Below are 27606 nucleotides of genomic sequence, written 5' to 3'. Positions count from 1 at the left end.
GAAATACAAAATATCTAAACTTACTAATATTATAAAGAGGTAACATGTGTTACTTTGTGAGTTTGTATGTAGGGGAAATCTCTAGAACTATGATCCAATTCTGAAAATTATTTTACTGATGGATAGCTAGGTAGAGTACGCGACAGGTTGAGATGGCAATCGCGGTGGGGACGCCCCGCTCACCCGCACTACCCCCGCACTATGCACTCGACCTGTCGCGAACTTATACATTATCCCCGAGTGCCATAGAAGAATGCCGACGAATGAAATAATCAAACTCTCGACTCGACTGAGCTCACAAATATAATTATATATTTTCTTTGACTGACCCAATCATACTTTATCTAAGTACCTACCAGTGCCTACCTCAATTTATTGAAGAAAATAATATTAATGATGCTTCCAATGACCTCTTTTTTTATAGGGTCCACCGGGAGAGTCGATACGGGGGCCTCCCGGACCGCCAGGCCCACCAGGGGCTCCAGGCCAACCAGGCACCACGGCTCTTGCAGAAATGTCAGGATCTGGTGATGATGTAAGAAATTTTTGGTATTTAAAGTATTATATTGCAGTTCTGCCCTCGTAACTCTATTTGCAGTTATCGACACTTTTGAGTTTTTCACTTTTTTGCAAAAATGGACTCCATAAGAGCTTTCCGACACGACAAAAAATAATTTTCAGGAAATTTTTTCTTACTAATATTTTAAAGATTTATTTGTTTGTTTGTTTATTACGTAAGTGATAAACTCTGACATTACTAAACCAGTTTTAATCATTCTTTCACTATTTAAAAGCTTCTTTATACAGAAGTTCATAGGAATTACTTACATAGTATCGCAGACAAAGACCCGGGCAAAAGCCTAGCCTAGCTAGTAAGGAACTACCTAATAAGAATAATAATCAATCTTTCAAAAATGCTAGTTTAGGTAGCGAGTGCACTTTCTTGTATTGACCAAAGTTTGGAAAGTGGTGGCCACAAATTTTCCACGCAATATAGGTACTTACCTATTTGCGTATTTGACCTTTTCCCGAATATACGTACCAATTTCCTGAGTGTTACTTCCAAACCAAGCAAGGAAACTGCGGTTCAGTAAATTGGTGCGATCATAACTTAGTTTACTATGCGCTTGGCACCACTCCAATGCTAGAACTGAGGCAATCGATTCATTTGCTCTTCGATGGTTTTTGTCATAACGGAATGACGGCAGTTAGCATGTTCTACACGTTATGGTTTCATTTCCCATTCATGGAGATAGATCTCATTTAAATACTGTATGAAACTAGGTTATTAGCAAGGATTTCTCTGGAATCACACTAATATTATAAAGGAGAAAGTTTGTATGTGTGTGTGTGTGTGTGTGTCTGTGTATGTTTGTTACTCCTTCACGCAAAAACTACTGGACGGATTTGGCTGAAATTCGGAATGAAGATAGATACTATCCTGGATTAGCACATAGGCTACTTTTTATCCCGGAAAACCAAAGAGTTCCCACGGGATTTCGAAAAACCTAAATCCACGCGGACGAAGTCGCGGGCGTCAGCTAGTACTGTATGAAACTAGGTTATTAACAAGGATTTCTCTGGAATTTAAGATGATCATTGTCATCAACTGATAGGCGTCCACTTCTGAGCATAGGTCTCTTATAAGGACCTCCACACACCACGGTTTTGCGTTGTCTCAAGCCAGACGGCTCTCTCTGATTCGCTTGATGTCGTCCGTCCACCTAGTGGAGGTTTTTCCAACGCCACGCTTTCCGGCGCAAGGTCACCATTCCGGCACCTGTGGACCCCACGGTGTGTTGAAGCCGCTAAACTATGCCTGTTACTCTGGTTCTCCTGTGGAACTCCTCATTTCAGATTTAATCACGTAGAGGAGACCAAGCTCTCTGGAGCTAAGTGCTTTTGAACTTTCAGAGGCCCATACTTGATAAAAATGATTTGAATTTTGAATTTGAATTTGAATAGTAATCCTGAAATTCCTATTTCTTTTTTAACCGACTTCCAAAAAAGGAGGAGGTTCTCAATTCGTCGGGATCTTTTTTTTTTTTTATGTATGTTCCCCGATTACTCAAAGACCCCTGGACCGATTTGGAATTTTTTTTTTGTTTGAAAGGGTATACTGTGCAGGCGGTCCCATATAAATTTGGTGAAGATCTGATGAATATCTTCGGAGATGGAGAACAGAACAGAACTCCTCAATGGATAAGAGCAAATTGCTCGCGATCACTGTAATAGCTTAGTAAACAGTAGGGTTTTAACTGGGCATAGCATATTATAGTACAGTGGGGCCACTAAAAATTGTGAAATAAAAAATTTTCAAAAGAAAAACAAAACCGACTTCAAAAACCAAAAACACTAAAAAGTAGAAAATAATTTTTGTTTAGCTACACATGTAATGTACCTAGGTATGAAGTCGGGCGAGCTTCACTCTTGGATTTCTAATTTTGTTTTAATATGCTTTTGTTTTATATGTTTGTTATAATATGTTTTGTTTTATTATGTTATATCAAAATAATTACTGTCCGGGCGTTAGAATCAGGTAGCATACCGTAAGAATTGGTTGTATTGAAATGAAAACAATTTTCTGTAATCTCGTTTCTGAAAAAAAAATCCTTCGCTGCCGTCAGCAATCTGTTTGAGCCAAAATCCCTTAACCTCTTATTGAGGTACGTAAATCAACCCTTATTGGAATTCAAACTGTGTACATACTGCAGATGTCTTTTTATTGTCTTCCACTTTGGACTGATAGGCAATCTGCTTAGATTTCGGGTATGAATTATTACTCGTACCTATTATGAAAATGCTCTTCAAAGTATTGGCTCAGAATAGATACATCTTGGTTCATCGTAGAGTCTGGTGGTGAAACATAATTATAATTATTTGACACTAGTCTTTGCCTGCGTCTTTGATCATTATGGATTAATATTTATGAAAAAACGCATGAAATTCTTGGTTTTTCTGCATAAAAATCTAGATTAATACTTGCGTAGTCCGCAGCGTAGTGGCACGTCTATTTTCTATACTAAACGCGCGACTACGCCTTGATAACGTAATCCCAGGATTTGGAGAAATCCCTACCGGATCCATAAAAACTTAAATCCACACAGACCAAGTCGCGGGAAAAGATACTCGTAGTTAAGTACTTTACAAAATGCTACTAACTACAACCGAGATAAAAATTAATTACTTAATCAATTATTTATTTTTACTTATTTAAAACTAGAGGATGCCCGCGACTTCATCCACGGGGATTTAGGTTTTTAAAGATCCCGTAGGAACTGTTTGATTTTCCAGGATAAAAATTTGCCTATGTCAATTACATGGACGCAAGCTACCTCGGTACTAAATTTCATACAAATTGGTTAAGCGGATGGGTCTTTAGGACTCCCTTGGGAACTCCTTGATTTTCCGGGATAAAAACTAGCCTATGTCCGTCCACGGATATAAGCTAACTTGGTACCTTTCGTCAGAATCGGTTAAACTGTTGGGCCGTGTCTGTCTGGACAGACAGACAGATAGACACACTTTCGCATTTATAATATTAAGTATAGATTGAATAATAATATAGTAGTACGTATTTTCCATTGTTTTTATTTCGATAATCTAGGTGGGTACCTACCTACTTATTTAAAGTTTTATTCTTTGCATGCAATCTGAACCAGAGGAATGTGGTAAAGGTTCGTATAAGTACGGCAAGCGTCAAAGGAACATTTGACGCCTGCCAGTGACGTCGAAACCTCGACGTTTTGTTGGAAGTTCCCTTTACTGTCGTGAACTGTATGAACAGCTAGACCAATCATACTAAAGGAAATCATTTGTTTACAAAGCGCCGTATTTTGTAACTTTTCGTCATTATAAATGACCGTACACCTACCGTGGTAAAAATCCCTGTGCACGTGTTTCTGATTAGTACCTATACCTTACTATGTGTATAATTAATTACGGTGAATTATCACTTCTTATCTTATTCATTACCGGTTGTTTGATAAAAATATAATATTGTTTTGTAGCATGTACTTACTAAAAGCAGTCGTGCAGAATATACCTACTTATGATATGAAAGGAGTATTTATTTGGTTGCCATAGTCTGCCAAAACTTGCTAACCTTGAATCCTAGGAATCTCCAAGGTGCCTGCTAGGTTTTACTTATTCCGGTTTTGCTTGCAAAACTAAAAAACTTCTAAAAATAATTTAAGAAATAACCAATCCAAACAAGCCTTGATTGTATGAAAGTTTACTTTTTCTTATACCTAATAGGTACCTATCCCCTTAATATTTTGCCTAGTAGGTAGGTACTTATAGGATTCTAATACTAGGTCTCAACGTGCGGACATGTTTGTCGTTTTACGATTACATTCACTCACACAAATCCATTATTATGTGAACAGTATCAAGCATTTCTGTGAACCTGAAGTTTATTCTTCGACTAGTTGATACCCGCGACTTCGTTCGCGTGGAGTTATAGATTCTTAAAAATCCCGTGGGAACTCTTTGGGTTTCTGTGATAAAAAATAGCCTATGTCACTCTCCAGGCCTTTAACCTACCCATATACCTAGCCATGCAAAAAATCACGTCGATCCGTTGTTGCTCCGTCGCAGCGTGATTGAAGGACAAACCAACAAGTAAATACTTTTGCATTTATTATAATAGTTAGTGATAAAAGCCTATAATTTTATAGCGCAAGGCTACAGGACATGGATAGGGCCTTCCTACCTGCAGCTCAAATTAGAGTAGCTTAAAACATTTCTCCTATCTTCTTGCAGCAAATCTTCGGTGAGAACTACTCATCGGGTGGTCAGTGCAGCTGCAACTCTAGCGTCATACTATCACTACTCCAGACCCATCCAGAGCTACAAGGTCCACCTGGACCACCGGGCATGGTTGGAGCTGATGGCCGAACTGGGGCACCAGGTATCGCTGTAAGTATTTCTTACTAGCCGATGCCCGCGACTTCGCCCGCGTGGATTTAGCTTTTTTGAAATCCCGTGGGAACACGTGATCACATCACACTAATATTATAAAGGCGAAAGTTTGTATGTGTGTGTGTGTGTGTATGTTTGTTACTCCTTCACGCAAAAACTACTGGACGGTTTTGGCTGAAATTCGGAATGGAGATAGATAATATCCCGGATTAGCACATAGGCTACTTTTTATCCCGGAAAACCAAAGAGTTCCCACGGGATTTCGAAAAACCTAAATCCACGCGGACGAAGTCGCGGGCGTCAGCTAGTTAATGATAAAGGAACACCTCGCTTCGGTTCGGTGATAACTGTGGTTGCCCAGTGGTTAAGGCGTCGTACTTCTTTTCGAGGTCGGGGGTTCGATCGCACCCATCTCTAATTTGTTCAAGTTATGTGCGTTTTAAGCAAATCACACTTAACGGTGAAGGAAAACGTCGTAAAGTACCTACACGCCTGAGAATTTTCCATAATTTTCTCAAAAGTGTATGAAGTCCACCAATTTGCACTGGTTCAGCATGGCAGACCCTGCAGTACATTTGTGATACAAAAGGAACCACCCCAGGGTGTTTCCGCTTTTTGAGGAGTTACTTCAATCGCCCCTTGAGTTACGTCATAAAGATTAAAACTTAGTGGGGACATCACAGAAGCGAGCTGTTATTGGAGCTCAATTCTGAAGATTATAATATTCTACGAGTGAAAGACCCTAAAGCAATGTCTGAATATGAGAATATGTGCATACTGAAACATTATTCATATCAGTAATATTTGGCACACCCATTAACTTCATTAAAATTCTCAAAGCTAAGACTAAATAGAGGCAAAATCATACTCGTATTTATGGAACTAAATTACGTAATTAACCTTAACTGTAACAGGGTCAGCCAGGAATGCCTGGAGAGCGTGGACCTATGGGGCTGAGAGGTGAAACAGGTGACCGAGGAGATGATGGCCCTCGAGGACCGGAAGGTCACTCTGGTCCCAAAGGTGAACCGGGTGTTGATGGACGACCAGGCAGTACTGGTCCTCCCGGGCCCCCCGGACCTCCAGGAACATCTGATTATAGTAATTTTGAGGTAAGTACGACTTTCTATGATTTTTAAATCTAGCGTTGAAATCATTGAAATGATCTTAATGCCATCAAAAAAACCATCAAAAAATCAAACAAAGCCATCTGGCGCGGACCAGACTTAGCCTACGCGGGTTTTTCCGCGCCTCTGCGACATAGTATATTATGTATGTTTGGTGTGGAATTTTAGCAACTTGTTATAAGGACACGGCACCTCTTTACCAACGTCACTGCGGCAGAAGCGTTTCACAGAAAATTTCCGCTTGGATTTGTAAAATGGTGATTGAAGCAGAATTGCTAGGGCTCCGTCTCTCTCATTGAAGAATTTGTTTTGCATAGGGAAAATGTATTATGTCGTTTTCGATACTTACTAATTTGTTTCATTTTATAAAAAAACTCATGCCTATCTATTTTATGGAAACTATGATATTTACCTATCATGAAAATTATCTGTAATCAAAGCCGATTAAAATATAATATCTACGATTTATTTGATCGTTGATCGATCACAATGTATCTCAGATTACCACTATCACCTGTTTTATCTTACCACCAAGAATTCTGATGAAGTGCATAAAACAAAATATGTATCTATTCTTGTCTAAGATTTTTAAAATTACTTTTTTGTCCTCGTGCAGTCGAATTGGAAGCCAAGACAAATATACAAGGTAAGATGTTCGTTCTGGATTTTCTGCAGTGGCTTATATTCTCTCTAGCATGTACCTTGAATAAAACCATAATCTAACCTATATTTTAAACCCATATTTAACACAAGACATTATCTACGAGTTTTTTTTTCGTTTTTTACCAAATTACTAAAATACAAACAACATCGTGGACAGTTTTTGGGCCGTTCATTCTTGAGTAACTTTTGTATGTACAAGTGTAAATTAAAAATTTATAACACAGTGAAAGTTACAGTAACTAGAAAAGAGCTGATAACTTTCAAACTGCTGAACCGATTTTCTTGGATTATAGCTAAGAACACTCGATCAAGCCACCTTTCAAAACAAAAATTAAAATCGGTTCATTAGCTACGATGCTACAGACAGATACACACGTCAAACTTATAACATCCCTCTTTTTGGGTCGGGGGTTAAAAATATGAAGCAGCAAACGTAATGTTGCATGTTGCAACGAACTTTGGGACGATGATTGGGATAATATCGACCAAGTATTATAAGGGCATAATTCGATGCATGCCACAAAAAAATTGTATGCATGTATGATGTACCCACATAAAATGGCTCTGAAGGCCTGTCACCCCATCGCGCAACACAGTGTCTGCAACTTTATGTAAAGAAATATTTGTCTTCTGCAAACAAACCACTTCAACAAACTTCGGAACGACTTTCGTTCTTGATAGATACACATCGGGGGACGAGGAGATAAGGAAATTTATTATAGCCTTCGTCGCCAAAAGTTTGCGCATATCTGAAAATAATTTCTGTTTTGTCGAGTAAATCATTATAAATTTTGGAAGGGAAATTTGTTGTTTCACTTAAAGTTCCATTGTTTCTACGATAATAAACTTGGAAATTCTAAAACAAATTAATTAAGTTCATTATGTATATACCTACTACAAGCTACTGCTACTGTAAATCTAGGTAAAGTAAAATTTAGAATATAATAAACAAGTAAACGTAACATACTTACACCTTTAAAGCTAAGCAGTTTTATTTTACTTAAAATCCGAGAAAACAATTCAAAATTGATAAGATAAGATGTATTCTCACAGTTTTTCTGCAGCGACAATATTAGGAGTAGTAACCCAGAATTTAGTGCGATCTATATTTGACTACCAAAATATTGAAAATTCCATTGGAATTCGGCTAATTAATTCCTACGATTTTGCCAGCCAGTCCTTTTGTTAAGAGTTAAAACCTAGGATCTACGTCATAAGTTGTAGTTTGTAGCATCATGTTGAGTTGAAGTAATAGAAAAATTTATCGTAAGATGTAGAGCTAAATAGCATTGATTAATAATAAGATTTTCGTTGTCATCATTTTACGAACCGTGATGCATGCTCAAAGATAGAGTATTAAGAGATCATATTTTATAATATATATTACAAGATATTAACCTAAATAACAATGGACACCATACGAGCACTAGTTATGTGGTCATTACTGCATCTTAGTGGATCTGCAACTAAGCTACCTGCTAAAGTGACCCTATTGTACCAATATCTGAATAATTTGATGCATGTATCAGACCTTTAACGTATATTAGATCGATCAAAAGACTGGATCACAGAAATCAAAATAATTAGATTTTAAAGGTAGCGAGAAGTATATCAGGCCTTTATGCCAGCCAGTTATGATTACATATATGAAGATACATTAGGTAGTAAGTACAAATATTTAATTCTAGGAATCATTATTGGGATCCTACGGTGGTGCTATTGGAAGACCAGGGGCTCCAGGACCTAAGGGTGACGCAGGCCAACCAGGACCCATCGGGTTACAAGGAGAGAGAGGATTCCCTGGCCAAAAGGGGGAGAGAGGTTATCTAGGCCAAACCGGACCTAAAGGAGACCGTGTAAGTCAAAAACCGGCCAAGTGCGAGTCAGACTCGCACACCGAGGGTTCCGTTCTCGAATATTTTTCCGACATTTTCCACGATAAATAAAAAACTATTGTTATTATAAATAAATAAAAATCTTTTTTAGAAATTACAAGTAAAGCCCTTTCATATACCTATACCAATTTATAGTTTAAGTGTTTTAATTTTCAAAGTAAGATAACTATACCTACTTACTTGGTATAGTTCTCTTACTTTGAAAATTAAAACACATTTTGATTTTTTTTTCTGTGATGTAACCACAAATTCACGGTTTTCAGGTTTATTCCTTTACTTGTGCTTTAAGGCCTACCAAATTTCATAATATTCTAGGTCAACGGGAAGTAACCTATAGGTTTTCTTGACAGACACGACGGACGGATGGACGGACAGACAGACAGACAACAAAGTGATCATATAAGGGTTCCGTTTTTCCTTTTGAGGTACGGAACACTAATAACATTAAAAGAATATTAACTTAATGGGTTTTTGATGACTACAAACACCTTGCCTGATTTCGAATTGGGATAGTTATTGAAAAACGCTTTTTGATGTTTAAATGGACATTAGAACAACATCAAAGTGCTATTTATTGCAAAAGTTTATTTATTGCGGTTTTAAAATTTTTGAAGTTTGACCAAGTATCCACTGACAGTAAAACTCGCAGAAGTTTGCTTTAGCAAGTCACTTGTGCATCACTTGTACCGTATGAAACTCGAAGAAAGTCAATTTTAGCTTTTTTTAGCACGTGAAACTTGCAGAAATTGACATTGACGGGACAACGAGAGCAATTTTTGCAAGTTTTATTGCTAGTGGGCACTTAGCATCGTACAGGAATTGGTTAGGTACTTAATGCTTAACATAAAAGCTTCACAAAAACCATTAAAATTAATCATTTAATCAAAAATTTGATTTCAGCATGGAAATAAAAGTTCTATTTTAAATAAAGGGAAACTTTCAATTTTAGTTAAAGCTCTGGCAGTTTTAAAACAAAGTAAGCAAACTTGTCAATATGTCTACATAGTTTTTTCATTTGTTTAACTTTAGGGTTATACGGGGACCAAAGGTGACCGAGGAATAAAAGGCGATCGTGGTACTCCAGGATTGGATGGCCGACCTGGTCTTCCAGGAGCCAATGGACGATTCGGCGAGAAAGGGGAAAAGGGTATATAAATCAACTAAATATTTGAAACCTTTAGGCCTCATTCGCACGAGAGCTTTTTAACGTCCGTTAAAAAAGCGTTCAAATAGAACAATCGCATTCCCAAGTATCTGTTCACACGTCAACGCTTTACATTTACGGATTCACGCGCGGCACTACGCACGTGTCATGTGTACGTGCTGCATACGCAATTGGTGTGAATCGGCCATTATTTTGACACGGTAATATTACTCTTCAGGTGAACAAGGAATACCCGGTCCACCAGGCCCTCCAGCTTTGCCAGTAGGCGTCCTCGCTTCAGAAGAATCAGAGTTCCTATCAGCTGGTAGGTACGATCTTGACAATTACCTCATAATGGTTAAATCGAACTTATAAGCCAGTTAAACGGTAAAACTGTTTCAGGTCGACTACAAGTGACCAAAGGCGATAAGGGCGAAAAGGTTAGTGAACGATAAAATTTAACTAGAATTTCAGTTCATTTTGTTGACTGAATTTCTGACTGAAATTCACAAGTAGGTACAGTTGAAACATTTTCTATTCGTTGAAGAATGTTGCTATATTATATGACGATAAAGTAAAATACAGACATAATATTATGTGCTAACTGGAAGGAGTAATAGTTAACTAAATCTATTCATAATATCACACCAAAACCACTATATCGTTTGAAATTATAATGGTTTGGCCTTAGAGCAACCAGCCACGGCTAAAGTTACGCACCGAACTTTTCAAACATTAACCGTTTGAAAATTCTAGATTTCTAAATGTTCTGAAATATTGAAAATCTCGTATCAATTTGATACGTAAATATAAATAGTTAAGTATGTCATAGTTTTTTTTATTTTGTTCAGGGCGAAAAAGGAAGCAACGGCAACGATGGTACTCCAGGATTTCCTGGTAAAGATGGAAAGAATGGTGAACGTGGTGATATTGGACCTTCGGGAATGCCCGGTATCGCAGGACCGCCTGGTTCACCAGGCTTGAAAGGAGACAGAGGTGAACGTGGCCCTCCCGGTCCTGTCAGTATCACATCAGCTACCGGCTCTGATATTATGACTATCAAGGTAATTATGCCCCTTCTCCTTCTTTCTTCTACTACGTATATTAACACAAGAGGATGCAAGCGACTTCGTCCGCGTGAATTTAGGTTTTTGAAAATCCCACGGGAACTGTTTGGTTTTCCGGGATAAAAAGTAACCTATGTCCGTCCCCAGGAAGCTAACTCTGTACTAAATTTTGTATGAATCGGTTAAACTGTTGGGCCTTGAATAGGTAGCAGACAGACAGAGAGACAGACACACTTTCGCATTTATAATATTAGTATGGGTTAAAGTTGATAAAAACTGTGTGTTTAGTTATTTTCTTCGCGAAACCTACAAAGATTAGTGTACTGTGCGGGGTTAATCAAGACGTAATTTTTCGAAAAAAAATAATTCCAATCACACTTAAACACTGCTTCAACTTTGATCAAAATCAGGCCTGTTTAAATCAAGATACCTTCAGCTTTAGCTATAAATATTTAACTACTTGGAAAACTTATCTTCTAAATATGGAGATGTTTAGGAATAAACCAAGAGTTAAACAGAAATAAATTTTTAGGGCGAAAAAGGAGAACCTGGCTTAAGAGGTAGAAGAGGAAGGCCAGGTCCACCAGGTCCACGTGGACCACAGGGTCTGCAGGGTATACCTGGTAAACCTGGTGAGAAAGGTGATATTGGCTTGCCCGGATGGGTGGTAAGTGTACATTATATATTGTTCACAAATGATATTCATATAAAATGGAATGATTGATAAACTAGATATGTTCTATCAATGTTGATTGAGTTTACTTTGTTACATGCTGATCAGAATATGAAGGTACTTATAAATAACATTATGAGCCCCAATAGCTTTTCTTTTTAGTTTACCCTTTATAAACCAATATAATATTATAGGGTCGACCTGGAACATTAGGACCTCCTGGAGTTCCAGGACTCATAGGACCGAAAGGCGAAAAAGGCGATCCAGGAATAAACATTCTAGATGCTTCTATGGTAAGTTTCGTTTCCATAATCTTAATTACAATAATAATACGTTAGCCTTATCTTATTGTGGGGGTACTTAACTTTAAGCGTTGGTTTCATCCTATCAACACAAGCTTGAAGCCTTATAGAATCAACTATTTGTACAAAACTACTGGCATAAATTCAAACATTGAAAACTTAACCTTTCATTAATTTAAACGATATTATAGGACGTATAGATAGACAAAAAAATTATTGCAACAAAACACAAAAAGACATATTGTGCACTAACTATTAGAGTTAGTTGTCTTACGCGGAAACAGAAGGTAGTTTTTTGCTTTGCAAAGCAAAAAAATTAAAATCAATTACATTATTGATTGAGAAAATATTATGATCAAACTTAATTATTTTTAGAAAGTTGTTTTTTTAAATTCCCTTACAATGCAGTTCAAAGGTGAAAAGGGAGATCGAGGCTACGATGGAACGCCTGGTCCAAAAGGGGCCCAGGGTCCACCAGGTCCCGTTGGACCACCTGGCCCTAAATCTGATCCAGTCCAGTTTGTACCCGGGCCACCTGGACCTCCTGGTCCTCCAGGACCACCAGGAACTCCTGGAATATCAATCGTCGGACCGAAAGGTGAACCCGGCGTCAGCTTCGTTGAAGAATATCCGGTACATGGAAGTACAAAGTTCTATGGCAAACCAGGTGAGATGGGTAAAACTTTAAAAAAAAAATCTCCTCAACCTTTCTTCTTGGTATCAGCTAATTGCCAACTGAAAATACTACTTAAGTCTCTAGATTTTTTCAAAAATAATGGCTTTACCCAGTAGTTTATTTTAATCTTTAGAATTTATCAGAGTACCCTACCTATAATTAATTTGTCTAACCTTCTCTTCTTTAACGCACGCTGCTGGATTTAGTTGTAAAAAGTCCTTTAGACCAACTGAAAGAAAAGGCTCTGAAAGAATTACATGATCTGAAAGATAGAAATAAAGAAAATCCACGTAAGTATTCATTACAATAAAGTCTTATCCCATTGACTAACCAAAAGGTGGACCCGGTTGATACATTTTGTTTTAAATAAATTTGCGAAGTATGTAAATCCTTTTTAACCCCCGACCCAAAAAGAGGGGTGTTATAAGTTTGACGTGTGTATCTGTATATCTGTGTGTCTGTGTATCTGTGTATCTGTCTGTGGCATCGTAGCGCCTAAACGAATGAACCGATTTTAATTTAGTTTTTTTTGTTTGAAAGGTGGCTTGATCGAGAGTGTTCTTAGCTATAATCCAAAAAAATTGGTGCAGCCGTTTAAGAGTTATCAGCTCTTTTCTAGTTTTCTTGTAGAAAAGAAGGTTACATAACCGTTAGGTTCATAATATTATGTCAATTGACAAGTGTCAAGCTGTCAAGATGGACGTTGCCTTGATACATATTTATTTATTTGAAAATGATGTTTTGGAAGACTCTGATACTTTGGATCGTAGGCGCGGAATAGTCCAAGAAAATCGGTTCAGCCGTTTGAAAGTTATCAGGTATTTTCGGTCTTTTCTAGTTACTGTAACTTTACTTGTCGGGGGTGTTATAAATTTTTAATTTACACTTGTCATTCATTTTGACATCTGTATACCCTAGTATTTTATTAAGTCTTCCTGTTATAGAGTGTTAATAATAAGTAACATGTTTGCAGCTTCATCCAGTTCGGAGTCCAGAGCTCATCATGATGAATCGAACAGTAATAAAAATGTATTAGGTGCTGCAGTATTCCCTACGACTTCAGATTTGATGAAGGTATGCCAACTTTTATTCATAACCTTGCTTCCATACCAAATATTATAAAAACAGTTTTTCTTCCTATTTTTTTGTTTGTTACTGGGGAAATAAAAGCATAAATGTTAAGTGTGTACCACTGTATCTACTTACTTAGCTATCTAGTAAAGCACAAAATAGTGTGATAAAAGGTTCATACAGATTTTCTAAAAACTTATCTACTCTAATGAATTACGAAACAATAGCACTAAGAAAGATCGATTAAAAGAGTGAGTTAAGTTCTTATGGATGATGGCATAGTTATATTTCATCGATATTAATGATGGATCTACCATAGATAATAAAAATACTCAAATACATACAGGTAAACATAGATTAACCTTAAAAGTAAACTGTAGGTACTAGGGACTTTATGCTCAAATAATAAAGTTGATACCTACATAATAAATGTCTTAAATTTTTTGTCTATTTAGCTAGCCTCAACAAGTCCTGTGGGTGCACTTGCGTATGTCGTAGAAGAACAGGCTTTATTCGTCAAAGTCAACTCAGGCTGGCAGTATGTTATGGTAAGTTACCTTTATTGATATTATGCAGATTTTAGTAAATACTAAGCTATATCTAAGAGAGAGCGTAGGAGTACTTACATCAAAATTGACTCCGAGTGGCCTACTTACATAACGGTCGTTGACCTCTAGCGTCAGTCAGATGTTTTATATGCAACATATTGTGATCTTTTAAAATATACAGGGTTTCTTGATTTATTTATTTTCGAATTTTATTTGTGATTTCTTATCAGTAATCATCAGTATTATCACCCGTCATCGTTTATACTAGCGTTTTGGTTGCACCCTGTATAACCTAATATAATTTATATTAAAGCTGGGATCACTGGTCACTCAAAACATACCAGTAACCGCTGCCCCGACTCCAGCTACCCCGCCGATGCCCGCAGCCAGTCTGGTGCATATGCCACCAATATCGAACATGATCGACAACTCCATACCAATGGGACCAAGCGTAAGTAAACTTCTGGCAAAATATTATAATCTTAGTAGCTTTAGAGGGCAAGTTAAGAATGGGGAGACTTAAAATAGATTTCAAGGGCCTAATGACGTAACTCCATCCATAGTTACAACAACTGAAGTCTCAGAATCTGGAGAATTATCCTGCCCAAAGGCAATTTTAAGACCTTGTACCTACTTACTCATCAAGAGAGATGACCGTCGCTATATTTGAAACGTCATTTTCAATTCGGGCAGGCAGGCAAACAACCTTGAGATCATCAGGGACTTTTATCTTCTTTGTTTTATCTTTTACTAGCTGATGCCCGCGACTTCGTTTCCGTGGATATAGGTTTCTAAAATCCCGTGGAAACTCATTGATTAATTATCCGGGATATAAAGTAGCTCATGTGTGAGCCCAGGGTATAATCTATCTCTATTTCAAATTTCAGCCAAATCCGTCCAGTAGTTTTTGCGTGAAAGAGTAACAAACATCTATATCTACATACAAACTTTCGCGGTTATAATATAGTAGGATGTGGCTAAGTGAAAGAAGAGTCAAAAGGCAACTTCTATGCAAGCATAGAAAGTGCCTATCCACCTTAAAGCCGATTCACACAAATTGCGTACACGTGACACGTGCGTAGTGACGCGCGTAAACCCTTAAGGCCGATTCACACCAAGCACGTACACGTGACCACGCGCGTAGTGACGCGCGTGAATCCATAGACATGACAGCACACATTACGTCTACGCAAACGTTCACGTCACGCAAGCGGTATGTCATATCTCATACAGTTCCATACATTACAACATCATGGTACGCGCTACGTCTACGCTTACGTGCTGCATACGCGTTTGGTGTGTCCCAGCTTTTAACATACGGGTTACGCATACGTCCACGCTTTACGCAAGCGGTGTGCCATGTTACATACATTACAACGCAATGGTACGCCCTACGTCTACGCTTACGCAACGCTTACACAGTCTGTGTGAACAAGCTATTAGGCTACATCATCACCTACTTTGGGGTGATAGCAGTCAAACCCATGTCAAACCCTAGTTTATTAAGTTAAAAAAAAAGTATTCTTCTTCTAATATACTCTTTATTTGTACAGCTTCGTCTGATAGCTCTAAACGAGCCGCTATCGGGCAACATGCACGGCGTACGTCGAGCGGACTATGCTTGCTACAGACAAGCGCGGCGAGCTGGATTGAAAGGAACATTCAGGGCTTTCCTTACTAGCAGGTGTTCCTTTTGACTTTTGTGTTCTACACTGGGTATTTTTACTCAAATACAAGTTAGTTCTTGAGTGCAATCTCACCTGGTGGTAAGTGATGATGCAGTCTCAGATGGAAGCGGGCTCACCTGTAAGGGGTATGGCAGTTATTATTAAACCCATACCTTTTTGGTTTCTTCAGAGCATCGTACTGGAACGTTAAATCGCTTGGCAGCACGGCTTTGCCAGTAGGGTGGTAACTAGCCACGGCCAAAGCCTCCCACCAGACTAGATCAGAAATTTAGAAATTATTAAATTCCACAACCCTGCCGGGAATCGAACCCGGGACTTTCCACTAATAAGACCACAGCGCTTACCACTGCGTCAGGAAGGCCGTCGGCTTTCACTCCTGCATTCAATATTAAAATTATAATATTTTACTAGCTGATACCCGCGACTTCGTTCGTGTGGATGTAGGTTTTTTAAAATTCCCGTGGGAACTGTTTGATTTTCCCCGATAAAAAGTAGCCTATGTGCTAATCCAGGGAATAATCTATGTCCATTCTAAATTTCAGCCCAATCCATCCAGTAGTTTTTGCGTGAAGGAGTAACAAACATACACACACACACACACACACACACACACACACACACACACACACACACACACACACACACACACACACACACACACACACACACACACACACACACACACACACACACACACACACACACACACACACACACACACACACACACACACACACACACACACACACACACACACACACACACACACACACACACACACACACACACACACACACACACACACACACACACACACACACACACACACACACACACACACACACACACACACACACACACACACACACACACACACACACACACACACACACACACACACACACACACACACACACACACACACACACACACACACACACACACACACACACACACACACACACACACACACACACACACACACACACACACACACACACACACACACACACACACACACACACACACACACACACACACACACACACACACACACACACACACACACACACACACACACACACACACACACACACACACACACACACACACACACACACACACACACACACACACACACACACACACACACACACACACACACACACACACACACACACACACACACACACACACACACACACACACACACACACACACACACACACACACACACACACACACACACACACACACACACACACACACACACACACACACACACACACACACACACACACACACACACACACACACACACACACACACACACACACACACACACACACACACACACACACACACACACACACACACACACACACACACACACACACACACACACACACACACACACACACACACACACACACACACACACACACACACACACACACACACACACACACACACACACACACACACACACACACACACACACACACACACACACACACACACACACACACACACACACACACACACACACACACACACACACACACACACACACACTTTCTCCTTTATAATATTACTGTGATTTCATTTAAGCCTATGTTTTAATAGATCAAGACTCTACCACCTTTTCGAAAGCAGATGTTTCTTCTCAGTAAATTACTTTCCAGCAAGAAACTATACTGTGACTCTTTTATAAAGCAACATGTTAGAATATCTATGACAATGTAACCAACCTTTCTTCTACCTTCGGGACAACTGAATGGAAAGGCCATTACTTCTAAGCAAATTCAACAATTCTACACTTATCTTTCTTGTAATCATTGATTCTTATGGCAGAAGTAACTTTTCCTTCTGAAATATAAATACCATTTTCTAAAGTTATCTAAGCTCAAATTCTATTTTTTTTTTCAGAATTCAAAACCTCGATGCAACTGTTAGATATGCGGATAGACACTTGCCTGTCATAAATATACAAGGTGATACTCTCTTCAAATCGTTCTCAGACATATTCGACGGCAACGGTGGAACCATGGTGGGACCTTTAAGAATTTACAGTTTCAGTGGAAAAAATATTATGATGGACTCAAATTGGTAAGCTACTTAACTGTAAGTATATTAGTAGAACCCAAAATCATTAGTTTTAAATAGATTCTTGTATTGGCACATCGCAGAGGCAAAGCAAGAGATTACTGCTTGTATTGATATTGAATAGTGCTTTGGAAAATAAAAAAGGTCTCGCGGTAACTGTTGAGCGGCCAGCATTTCTTTTAAAATAGCATCTCGAAGCTTAAACAAGGTGTTCTTGAATTATCTACACGTCAAATTAGTTTTAAGTAAGCGGATTTAATTTTTGAGCTTTGGTTTGTATATTTTTATTAGATGGCTTTGTTAAATTTGATAATTTCAGGCCTCAAAAGTTAATCTGGCACGGCTCGCATGCAAGCGGTGAGAGAGCGCTCGACACCTTTTGCGAAGAGTGGCAAAATGGGGACCCAACGAGTAGGGGCATGGCTGCCTCGCTTTACTCCCATAAGCTGCTCTCGCAAGAGAGGTAATGTCCAGACTAACCCATACTTCTACATCAATATATTAAATGACATGAGAATTACCGGTGGGGTTTATAGCATAATATAAACACTATAACAATATTATACTTCGTGTCGTGGCAACCCCATGCCCGAAGCCCGTAAAGTTTAGTAAATTCTTAAACAAGTGTAAATTAAAACACCCCCGACAAATAAAGGTTACAGTAACTAGAAAAGAGCTGATATCTTTCAAACGGCTGAACCGATTTTCTTGGATTACAGCTAAGAACACTCTCGATCAAGCCACCTTTCAAACAAATCAAACTAAATTAAAATCGGTTTGTTAGTTTAGGAGCTACGATGCCACAGACAGATACACAGATACACACGTCAAACTTATAACACCCCTCTTTTTGGGTCGAGGGTTATAAGAGTGTCTGGCAGGTGGTTGCCACGATACTCACAGTTTACAACAATCCTTACTGTCGTGAATTGTGGTATTGTGTTCGAACCACTTGTGTAGTGGTCGAGCACTGGCAGGCGTCAAATGTTGGTACCAACATTTGACGCCTGCCAGTGATGTCGATACCTAATGTACATTTGACGCAGGTAGCCCTAAAGTAGCCCTATTTTTCTTTAATTCTACGTCAACATAGCATAACATTTTTGACGTATCGTCGATTCACTATCAAACCGAGAGTCTTCACTCTCTTATTCACTCTGATGATACTTTTGCACTTCTTTAGTGGCTGGCAATGCATGACGTGGTTTCTAACACTATTCCAAAGAAAATATAAAAAAATTAGATTTTATAGTTGACGTAGGAGATTTTTACATCTTTGCTACCTGTTATCTCCCAAAGCCACTATGATCCAAACTTCGTGGTCGCTGATCGTTCCTCCCTGTGTTGGGGACAATACGCAGAGAGACTTTCAGCTTATATAAAATAACGAAGGTCTGGCCCTATTGGGCTACTAGTCCATTATTATTAATATTCATTAATATTTTTTTTTTCTTCTTTATAAAAGAAGTTTAGCCATGCTAATCATGACTAAACTCCCCTTTCCCCTCCAATTAAACGTAAAGCTTGTGCCAGGAGTGGGTACGACAATAGTGCAACGGGTGGGGTTTGAACGGCCGACCTTTCGGAATTCAGTCCGCTCCTCAACCGTTGAGCTATCGAGGCTCTGAGGCTCGATTATGAATACTATATCTTCCGATTTTTGTAGGACCGTTTTTGTGGGATGTCCTGTGTTGTAATTTTGTTAACTATTATCTATTTATTTATCACCTACTAACTAATGCCCACGCCTTCGTCCGCGTGGATATCCGTTTTTAAATATCCCGTGGGAACTCTTCAATTTTCCAGTATAAAAAGTAGCTTAGTCACTCTATAGGTAAGTAACTATACCATGCAAAAATCACGTGGACCCGTTGCTCCATGATTGAAGGACAAACCAACACATCAATAAACAAACAAACAAACACACTTTTGCATTTATTAATTATGGATATTGGGTATTGATTACTTTATGTACTTCTGCTTATTGCATGCGAAAGTAGGTACTTTTTATACATAAGTACACATTTCCCATAGACAGTTAAGTATAACATATACCTACAAGTTGTATAAAAAATAAATTACCTATATCTCCGCAGTATGAATAAAAACAATAGAATTTATTCTAATATAATATGATTAGATGATGTCCGTGGCTTCATTCGCGAGATTTAGGGTTTTTAATAAAATCCTGTGGGTGCTTTTTAATTTTTCGGGTCAAAAAGTCTATGTCCGATCCCGGATTGCAAGTTATGTCTATGTTGGTACCTACCTACCAAATTCCGTCAAAATCGATATAGCGGACTTAACGGGCCGTGAAAGCTAACAGGCAGGCAAACAGACAGACATACTTTTGCATTTTTAACCGACTTCCAAAAAAGGAGGAGGTTCTCAATTCGTCGGGATCTTTTTTTTTTATTTTTTTTTTATATTTTTTATGTATGTTCCCCGATTACTCAAAGACCCCTGGACCGATTTGGAAAATTTTTTTTTTGTTTGAAAGGGTATACTGTGCAGGTGGTCCCATATAAATTTGGTGAAGATCCGATGAATATCTTCGGAGATGGAGAACAGAACTCCTCAATGGATAAGAGCAAATTGCTCGCGATCACTGTAATAGCTTAGTAAACAGTAGGGTTTTAACTGGGCATAGCATATTATAGTACAGTGGGGCCACTAAAAATTGTGAAATAAAAAATTTTCAAAAGAAAAATAAAACCGACTTCAAAAACCAAAAACACTAAAAAGTAGAAAATAATTTTTGTTTAGCTACACATGTAATGTACCTAGGTATGAAGTCGGGCGAGCTTCACTCTTGGATTTCTAATTTTGTTTTAATATGCTCGCTCGACTTCATGCCTAGGTACATTACATGTGTAGCTAAACAAAAATTATTTTCTACTTTTTAGTGTTTTTGGTTTTTGAAGTCGGTTTTATTTTTCTTTTGAAAATTTTTTTTAATACTAGTATAGATAGTAGAAGCTTTCAGCTTATATCAGTTAATGATATGTGAATTACATACAGTACGAATGTTGGATGTTGTTTGTTAACAATTATATTATTACAATATAATACTTTATTCTTTATTAATTAAAACATTAAGAGTTATAGTTACAGAAAATATTTGAGTAACTTAATAAAATTAAGAGGATAACTTTTATTGGTAACTCATAAGAAGCTTTCAGCTTATATCAGTTAATGATATGTGTATTACATACAGTACGAATGTTGGATGTTGTTTGTTAACAATTATATTATTACAATATAATACTTTATTCTTTATTAATTAAAACATTAAGAGTTATAGTTAAAGAAAATATTTGAGTAACTTAATAAAATTAAGAGGATAACTTTTATTGTTAACTCATAAGTATCAAGTGTGGGTAAGAGCAAGGGCAAATAACGAGTCTTTGTTTTAAACGTTATCAATAATTATGCATCTATAATTATATTATTATTACTACTTACTAATACCTAATTGGTTTATAAATAAAAGACAATGCTCGTAAAAAACGTGAGAGTGGAAATCTATTTCCAATCTCATGTTTTTTACTCCCTTTTCTCATCTTTTTACTTCCATAATAATTAATTAATAGTGATATTAACAATAATTATATATTACTAGCTGACGCCCGCGACTTCGTCCGCGTGGATTTAGGTTTTTCAAAATCCCGTGGGAACTCTTTGATTTTCCGGGTTAAAAAGTAGCCTATGTGCTAATCCAGGATATAACCTATCTCCATTCCTAATTTCAGCCAAATCCGTCCAGTGGTTTTTGCGTGAAGGAGTAACAAACATACACACACACATACACACAAACTTTCGCCTTTATAATATTAGTGTGACTACTATTGATTTTTGTGCAGGTACCCGTGCAACAACCATTTCGCAGTGCTATGCATAGAAGCCACATCACACATGAAAGAAATACGTTAAGGTAATTTTAGTATGAGCCTGGCCTACCTACACGTTCGCCATTTTTTTTTTCAAAATAGCGGTCACGCATGAAACCTACATTAATCAATAGCTGGCATCAATACAAACACGTATTGTATGAGACAAAATCTTCTGAAATGTCCGTTTGCGAAATATAAACTATCAAAGTTGTACTGGTAACTGGACTGTTTGTACTGATGACTCCACACCGGTACAACTTTGATACTTGAAGAGGAAGAAGAAGGAAGATTTTGTCTCATACAATACTCGTTTGTATTGATGCCAGCTATTGATTAATACAGGTTTTATCCGTGGCCGCTATTTTGGAAAAAAAGAAAAATTGCGAACTACCTACTAGGTAAGTTACTTCAAAGCTAAGTGAATAGGTAGGTAGGTACATGTACTAGTAAAGTGGAGCGGTAGCAATAACTTGTTCCACAAATTCCATACTATCTACTGAGACAATCAGTTAAAACTTTAAAACATATATATTATTTGTCTTCAAGGTTACGACTGCATTATGCATTTTTTACTCCCGCTCTTAAATAACACTACTCTACCTGCAGTTTTAATTTTCTTCTTACTTTTTTTTCTTGTCTCTCGTCTGGCTTTACACTGATTAGCCAATGTCAAGTTTGTAGTTATTTACAAGTTAGAGAAACTATATATAATTATAAGTATGAACTCCGTCTGTGCCGGCGCCCGCCGACATACACGCGGCGCCCCTTTAGAGCGCTTCCCAGTCAGTTCCACCACCAATAAACACCAGCAGAACACAAAAACCGGCCACTTCTAACAAAAAAACACTCCAAAAAGGCACAACACGCGCGCCAACAAGCGCCACCACAGACGAAGTCCTTTTTTCTTACTTGTAGGTTACAGTTTTTCTACCAACTTCACTCTAGGATTTTATCTTTCCAGGTATAATTTAACATCTGATCTAGATGAAGAAGACTACTTATACAACGCGGAGGAATACCAACAACTACTCAACGATATATTTGCTCAACCTTTTAGGGAAAATTAAGATTACCTTTTCCTATTGTAATTTAATTTATTAACCAATGTAACAAAAATGCCTCCATACTTTTAGTTACCACAACTGAGAAATACTTACGAGTATAAACTATGCATAATGTCAAAGGTGTTTGAAGTATGATAAACCGCACTTGACCAGCGTGGTAGTTTTTGGCCAATCCTTCACATTTTGAGACGAGATCCTTGCACAGTAGTGAGCCGGCAAGGGGTTAATGGAGATGGAATATGCTATTCATTAAACGCTGTTTTATTCTACAGAAGCGGCAAATTCACAAATTTGCGGCACGGCTTTTCCGATAGGGAGGTAACTAGCCACGACCAGAGCCTCCCACCAGACCAGACCAGGAAAATCTGAAAATTATAAAATACCAATTTTCCTCTGCCGGGAATTGAACCCGGGACCTCCCAATAATAAGACCAGCGCTCACCACTGTGCCAGTGAGGTCAAAATTAATAATAATAATCAATCCTATCTATAATCTGTCGATAAGTTTCAAACTTTGTATGATCTTTTTGCATTACTTTTGACAAGTTACAATGACAATCTATCTGTAATGTATAGTTACTTCAATACATTAGAGATAAATAAATTATTAAGTAATTTTGGCCGTAAGAAAGTACGTAATCAAGGTCCGAATATGAAAATGAGTGGAGGCATTATTACAATAAACTTAGGTACTCAATTTTTGTATGAGATTTTTAACAAGTAAAGCTTGGTGTTCATATGAGATTCCTATTAAAGTAGCTCGTATTGCGAAAGTTATCACAATTTGCATTAGTACAACACAATATTTATATGATATGAGGCTTATTAACTTAGTGTCGTACAGTAAGTCCCTCGATTTTTCAATTATACACTGTGTGCTAACTTTTAAGGCCTACAAAGTTGACCTTGCCTGCGAGTATGTATGTAACCAATTTAATAATTTACCGCCATGTATTGTATTTTTTGCGTGAACTTTGATCATCTGTATGGAGCCATAAACTCGGATTTCTGATAGCTGTTTTTCCAAATAATATGTGAATTTCTTTGAAAGTGACATCGGCATTTATCTATTTCCATCTATTTGGATATTATTCATAATTATCTAAATAGATGGATATTATTTATCCATCTATTTGGATTTTGGTCTTGCAGCAAAATTGCAAAACTTTAAATGTACTCCAAAACACAATCATTAAAAAAAACTGCACTGAGTCCTGTAAATTACACCATAAGTCCCCAAGTAAAAGTCTTATGATGAAAATTCCACGTACCATGTCAATAGTAAGTCGATGAACAGTTCAATTGCGGAAAAGATGCATATATTTGTGATTGGTGTTGGTGTAGATTACTATAAAAATAGTAATCCTGCTGCATTTCAATGAATACCTAGTAAGTGAGTACTAGGTACCAGTCAAACAGAGATGATTGCGATAGTCAAACTGGAGCCCACTAGACGCTGGAGACTTATCTGTAAACTTTCAGACAAGCCATTTATTGTGTGTTATGGCGGTACGGTTGGCCTCAGAATTCGAGTAGCAATTCTGCAAAACTATTGCATCAAAAACCTGCCGCATTTATGACCTTTTTCTATAAACATGCCACACATGCCACGCGAATATGATCATTAAGGTGCTAAACGACTTATGGGCTTTGATTGTACCTACTCAGTTCTGTTTTAAGTAGGAATGGACCATTTTACAAGTGCCATGGGGAAAAAATCACTTGAACAGTCCTTTCATTATGGCGTAACACTTGCCATCTAAAAACAAACTTATGTCCAAAAAAAATTAACTTACTATTTCCATCTTATGTTTCATGAGTGACGTAATCGGGGCCAAGAGTCAAACCTGGTTTACCGACTTTCCATTCGCAACATGTTAAATCATTTTACCCAATTACTGATAAGTTGGCTTGATTGTTATCGTACTTATGGACAGTACACCTCCAAAATAACTAAGTAATTAAATTCTTTCCATGTGAAGTCATTTGGCTTGTGTCTTGTCATTTGTCAACCATCCCGGATTCTAACAGTATTTACAGTTACACCTATAAAGAAACTTGGCATTTAGCCGAGTTTGTGGCTCTTCTTCCTCAAACAATCCTTCTGAGTTTTCTCAATAGAAGATACACCTATCTACTTTGTAAATACGCAGTTGCCGAATTTAGATTCTTTTACAAATAATACGCCAAAATATATCTATGAATATTTAAATCTGGTAAATTCGTTATTATACTATGTATATACTACTACTCAATTTTATATGTATTTAACAATGTAATGTATAACATTAACTTATTCGTCTTTTGTGGCGATAGTCTATATTCGGCGTTATATAATTTGTAATATTCAATAATTTTAAAAACTTGTATTAAATTTTTGTGATAATATTAGCTTATCCAATGTTTATTTGAGACTGTAAATATTAATTTGTAATGTGCTTAAATTAATTTACCACTGTAGCATAATTTATTGGTATATTTATTTGATATAAATACAGTAAATATTTAATTTAATTAATAATTATGTAGAAACCATATATATCGAAGAAATATTAAGTATCTTAAGATTATTCTGCTTTTAATGCTGATAATTTTTTTATTTTGAACTGTCGTTAATAATGAATACTAAACACAAAACGTCCGTAGTCCGTATTCACATGAAATTATATTGCAGCTTTATTATGCATAATTTTATCAAATACCTAAATTACCTTGTCTATTTATTTCAAGTGCAATTTATTTTCACTAACTTAAATGGTTTTCATTTTGTTTCATTAAGTTTTATCCTTAACTAAATATGCATAATATTATTATGTGAATAATGTAAACATAACTTATTATTTCAATTTTCGATATTTTTAAACATAAATAAATGTTAATGCTTAATTAAACTTTTTTACAAGTATGCTGCCGTCTTTTATCTAAAGAGCCGTTAACTTCAAAAATATTTTTTTTAGTTATCGCCAAAAAGCGTGGAAATTTTCAAAAAAAAATCATTCAAAATTATTAATACTAAGTAAATAGGATCCAGATTTTAGTTAGTTTTTAGTTCCGATCCTATGTAGCAAACTTTTTAGAGGCGCTTTTTCTTTTAAATTTCCATATTTATTGCATTTTTTGGAGTTAACAGCGTTTTAGATACATGTCGGTAGTATGATATTGTTCACCATTTGGTAGTGTTACTCGTATAATATGCTAGGCACTAGTCGACTTTAGCTGTGTTACTGTTTTTATACAAAAACTCAGAAGATGATCTACAAAATTAAAATCACTCATCTTTTTTTGCGTCATATTTCTTATTACTGGGGGTCGTGAACTCTTCCATCAGTCACATAATTATGGAGACATTTTGTAATAGCAATTCATTAAACTCGTTTTTTTTCATATTATATAATATTCTCTTTACATTATTCCAATCCTATACCTAATGCAGTAATTTTATTCCAGTTTGACCGGATCGGACGATGTAGGTTACATACTTACCTACCTACTTGATTTTTTTCTTTAAAAAATATTAATGCTAATTCATGAATTGTTGGATTTTAATTAAACTATAAAAAAGACAGTAAGTATAGAAACCTATTTACATTTATTATAATTTAATAAATCGCAGTTCTATCGCCCATCCCTGAGCGTTGAAACTTTACACGTATGTATTTGTTGATTAATATATGATTTATACTACAATTTACAATAAAACAAGTGTAAATCAAAAATTTATAACACCCCGGACAAGTGAAGGTTACAGTAACTAGAAAAGAGCTGTTAACTTTCAATGAACCGATTTTCTTGGATTATAGCTAAGAACACTCTCGATCAAGCCACCTTTCAAACAAAAAAAAACTAAATTAAAATCGGTTCATTAGTTACAAGCTATGATGCCACAGACAGATACACACGTCAAACTTATAACACCCCTTGTTTTGGGTCGGGGGTTAATAAATCAAAGTGAGTTAAACATTGATAATACATGTAAAGTTACATGCAACAACAAATACCTAGATGGGTAAGTTGAAACCAAAGAAAATAAAAATAAAGAAATGTACTATATCGTATAAAAATAGTAATACCGCCAGTAATATTATATTAATATACATTATAAGACATGACATACCAACAAGCATTTATGTACGTATTTTAGTTTTAAGCTTTTCGACATCGAGTAAGCATGTAATATACATACAAGTGACTGTATTTATATTTACTATAAGAGTAAAAGTTTTCACGAAAAATTTGTGTGTTTTATTTTTCCTTAAACAATAAAAAAATATTTTCATAAAACCAACTTCTAAGGCCACTAGAATGAAAAAAAAAACTTTGTAGTAGCTTGGAAGTCTGTGGTTTTAGGATTTTTAAAATCCCGTGGAAACTCTTCGATTTTCCAGGATTTCTTTGAGGGCAGGCTGTCTCGGTATCTACCTTTTGCTATCATCACATAAACGGATGAGCATTTGAAAAACCCGTGAGAACTCTGAATTTTCGGAATAAAAAGTAACCTATGCTGTTCTCTGAAAGCAAGTTATCTTTGTACCAAGTTTCGTCAAAAACGGACGAGCATTGAAAACCTAGCATAGAACTGCTAGCTGCTACAAGCTAAAAGTTTCTCTGCCTATTGTTCCCGGGAGGAATGATCAGCAACTACTTATGAAGTTTGGATCATGGTGGCTTTGGGAGATAATCCAACCAAACCTCCTGTCGAAATTGTTAAATTTTAAGGCTTACTTGCAGGGGTTGCTATGATAGTATCTGGCAATGCATGACGTAAT

At 36.9% G+C, this 27606-nt stretch overlaps 1 protein-coding gene and 1 long non-coding RNA gene across 11 annotated transcripts in view; one reads left to right on the top strand and one right to left on the bottom strand.

Moving 5' to 3' along the window:
- The window catches only part of LOC123868025 (collagen alpha-1(XVIII) chain-like), a 205641-nt gene extending 182398 nt beyond the window's left edge, over nucleotides 1-23243 (top strand). For 3 of the 10 annotated variants that reach the window (XM_045910358.1, XM_045910360.1, XM_045910354.1), the window contains 23 exons: nucleotides 425-535; nucleotides 3663-3677; nucleotides 4765-4920; nucleotides 5838-6035; nucleotides 6667-6696; nucleotides 8402-8569; nucleotides 9638-9755; nucleotides 9991-10077; nucleotides 10155-10192; nucleotides 10604-10816; nucleotides 11352-11486; nucleotides 11601-11609; nucleotides 11687-11785; nucleotides 12203-12461; nucleotides 12677-12760; nucleotides 13444-13544; nucleotides 13997-14089; nucleotides 14403-14540; nucleotides 15643-15773; nucleotides 17707-17886; nucleotides 18203-18346; nucleotides 21747-21817; nucleotides 22738-23243. In XM_045910358.1, the coding sequence (XP_045766314.1) occupies nucleotides 425-535; nucleotides 3663-3677; nucleotides 4765-4920; nucleotides 5838-6035; nucleotides 6667-6696; nucleotides 8402-8569; nucleotides 9638-9755; nucleotides 9991-10077; nucleotides 10155-10192; nucleotides 10604-10816; nucleotides 11352-11486; nucleotides 11601-11609; nucleotides 11687-11785; nucleotides 12203-12461; nucleotides 12677-12760; nucleotides 13444-13544; nucleotides 13997-14089; nucleotides 14403-14540; nucleotides 15643-15773; nucleotides 17707-17886; nucleotides 18203-18346; nucleotides 21747-21816 (2577 nt within the window). In that variant the 3' untranslated portion in view covers nucleotide 21817; nucleotides 22738-23243. Of the gene's footprint in view, nucleotides 1-424; nucleotides 536-3662; nucleotides 3678-4764; nucleotides 4921-5837; nucleotides 6036-6666; nucleotides 6697-8401; nucleotides 8570-9637; nucleotides 9756-9990; nucleotides 10078-10154; nucleotides 10193-10603; nucleotides 10817-11351; nucleotides 11487-11600; nucleotides 11610-11686; nucleotides 11786-12202; nucleotides 12462-12676; nucleotides 12761-13443; nucleotides 13545-13996; nucleotides 14090-14402; nucleotides 14541-15642; nucleotides 15774-17706; nucleotides 17906-18202; nucleotides 18347-21746; nucleotides 21818-22202; nucleotides 22217-22737 lie in introns of those variants that run through there. The other 7 variants (XM_045910356.1, XM_045910357.1, XM_045910355.1 and 4 more) reach the window with 7 other exon arrangements.
- LOC123868029 lies at nucleotides 206-21986 on the bottom strand. The gene is made up of 3 exons (XR_006796559.1): nucleotides 21848-21986; nucleotides 3914-3919; nucleotides 206-222 (listed from the first exon to the last, which is right to left on the bottom strand). It is a non-coding gene; the product is annotated as an uncharacterized LOC123868029 (long non-coding RNA).
- Nucleotides 23244-27606: the final 4363 nt, after the last annotated feature.

The sequence above is a fragment of the Maniola jurtina genome, chromosome 9, assembly GCF_905333055.1.
Source record: "Maniola jurtina chromosome 9, ilManJurt1.1, whole genome shotgun sequence".
Lineage (NCBI taxonomy): Eukaryota > Metazoa > Arthropoda > Insecta > Lepidoptera > Nymphalidae > Maniola > Maniola jurtina.
The sequence above is the reverse complement of the archived record's forward strand: the minus strand, read 5'-3'. Positions and strand labels throughout refer to the sequence as shown.